The 2,502-nt window shown below is 36.7% G+C and overlaps 1 protein-coding gene across 1 annotated transcript; it reads left to right on the forward strand.

Moving 5' to 3' along the window:
- Positions 1–1,281: 1,281 nt before the first annotated feature.
- On the forward strand, positions 1,282–2,187 carry LOC131842335 (uncharacterized). The gene has a single exon (XM_059190874.1). The coding sequence runs from the start codon at positions 1,425–1,427 to the stop codon at positions 2,178–2,180; it is 756 nt and encodes a 251-aa protein (XP_059046857.1). The 5' UTR covers positions 1,282–1,424; the 3' UTR covers positions 2,181–2,187.
- The last annotated feature ends 315 nt before the right edge of the window (positions 2,188–2,502 follow it).

A 2,502-nucleotide genomic window follows, 5' to 3' on the forward strand; every position in this document is an offset into this window, starting at 1 on the left:
AGTATGGAGGGATAAAAGTTTTATTCTATCAAAAAAATAGTGCCATGCGAGGAATCGAACCCGCAATCATCGAAACTAAGACAGTGTGTGAAACTATTAGAACATAGAAACTATATGTCAATATATAAGAATGTTTGTAACTGAATTCGCAGATAGTACATTCTCCTTTCGCCCCGCGTCAGATTTGGATGAAGTTCTCTACATATATGCTAATATCCCATTGTTTAAAATTGTGTTTATTTGTGTAAATATATTATGTTGTTATATGTATATGTTACGGTAAGATTGTGAATACCGTTAGTTTATCATCGCTAGTTTATAATGTATCGAAAACTGTTACATTGACGACCTCGGTGGTATAGCGGGTTCGATTCCTCGCACGGCACAAACATTTGTATTCATGAGTATGATTGTTTGTATCGGTCTGGGTGTTTTCTATGTATAATATGTATGTATTTCCAAAATAACTATGTATTTGTATTAGTTATCTAGTACCCATAACACAAACTTTAGCTAGCTTAACTTGGGTCTAGATGGCGCTGTGTGAATTGTCCTGAGATTATTATTATTATTTTATTACATGAAATGTAAGCTAGGACAATTTACACAGCGCCATCTAGTTCCAAGCTAAGCAGAGCTTTTGTTATGGTTTCTACGACTGTTATAACTATTTAAATATATATGCTTTGTAAAGGTATGCTAGAAAATTTCTAGAAACTTTTTGCCACGCACAACCACATTGTGGAATCACCTTCCAGCAATGATATCTCTGAACCGAGACGATATTGAAACCTTCAAGAGATTCATCATCATCATCATTTCAACCTGGAAGACGTCCACTGCTGAACAAAGGCCTTCTCCAAAAATCTTCACATCGATCGCTCCTGCGCTGCTCGCAATCAACCTAGTTTCAAGATTCAAGTAGATTACTCTCATAAAAAGCCGGCAACGCACTTGAAATTCCCCTGGCGTTGCGAGGAGTACCCTCATGAGCGGCTGTAATCACTTACCATCAGGTGAGCCGCAAGTTCGTTTGTCTCCTATGCTATAAAAAAACCTAATGTACATAAAAAATAACAGATCAATACAAACAATAATATACATGAATATGATTGTAAAAATTTTTGTACCGTGCGAGGAATCCAACCTGCGGCCATCGGAAGTAAAGCGGCGTGTTAAACTGTTAGACCACCGAGGCCGTTAAATATTCATAGACTAGAAATAGAATTTTTTTTTTTTTTTGTGGGTAGCAGTGAAACAGTGAACATATTGAAACTTAGCTCTTGATTATTTAATTGTTTAATTTTATATTTACAAAATATTTATACTATATTTTATGCATAAAGTATAAGTATAGTAGTGATCTACCTGCAGTAGTGTTATCTCCTTTGCACTTTCACTTTAAACAACTTTAAATTACAACAATGGAAACAATACAGCAGTCATTGGAGCAGATGATGGAGCACTTCAATACAAGGATGGCAGCCTTCCAGGACAACCTTGAGAAAGCCAGTGCTGCTCCAGTTACCTTGGCTTCACTTGCTACAGACTTCTCACAATTTAAATCCTTGATCGGAGACTCACTGCTTAATCTCCAACATCAAGTTCAGGTTTTGGCACAACAACAAGATCGCCTTGAAATGCACAGTCGACGCAAGATTCTGTTGTTACATGGGATTCCTGAAGACAGTGATATCAACTTGACACTTAATGTATCTAAGATGTTTGCTGAGAAACTCAAGGTAAACATTCCACTACACAGCATAAGACGTATTCATCGTATGGGTCGTGTAACCGGAGGAAAACCTCGGCCCGTCCTTGTAAAATTTCATGGTATTGAGGAGCGTCATAAAGTTTGGATAGCGAAGACTGGATTTAAAAGCAGTGGCATCACATTGTCCGAATTTCTCACTAAAGTTAGACATGACGCTTTTATGATTGCTCGGAAACACTTCGGTATCTCCAAGTGCTGGACTCAAAATGGTGCCGTGATGATCGTCGGGTGTGATGGTAAAAAGCATCAAGTCAGTTCAGTTGCCGAGGTTAACCGACTCATTAATTTGACGCAGAGTGTTACGAGCGACAATACGACATTCCCAGCAACTACCCAGCCCGCCATCGCCCCGAAGACATTGGACACGGCAGGTGTAACACGCTCCAAACGTGTTTTAAAAAAGTAATCTCTTCCTAAGCTTCATTTGTTTTTTTAAAAAAATACTTTTATACAATTACAAACCCACATTAAAAACAAATATAATTAATTATTTTCACTTTGATGACATTTGGCATTTATGACAGTGACTGACTTGACATTTGACAGATCTGATAATGTAATACGTATTTATGGTAATTTTGGCCAAAATGGCAAATTTTTGACTTTTTGGCATTATATTCATACAGCCATAGTCTTTAATATTGCCACCTTAATTCAATCTGAGTGTAAATATTTGTTTTTGTTTTCGTTTTTGTTGTAAAAGATATAATTTATTTAATTTTAACACC

Source organism: Achroia grisella, unplaced genomic scaffold (assembly GCF_030625045.1).
Source record: "Achroia grisella isolate CSIRO2021 unplaced genomic scaffold, CSIRO_AGI_Agris_v1 utg2156, whole genome shotgun sequence".
Lineage (NCBI taxonomy): Eukaryota > Metazoa > Arthropoda > Insecta > Lepidoptera > Pyralidae > Achroia > Achroia grisella.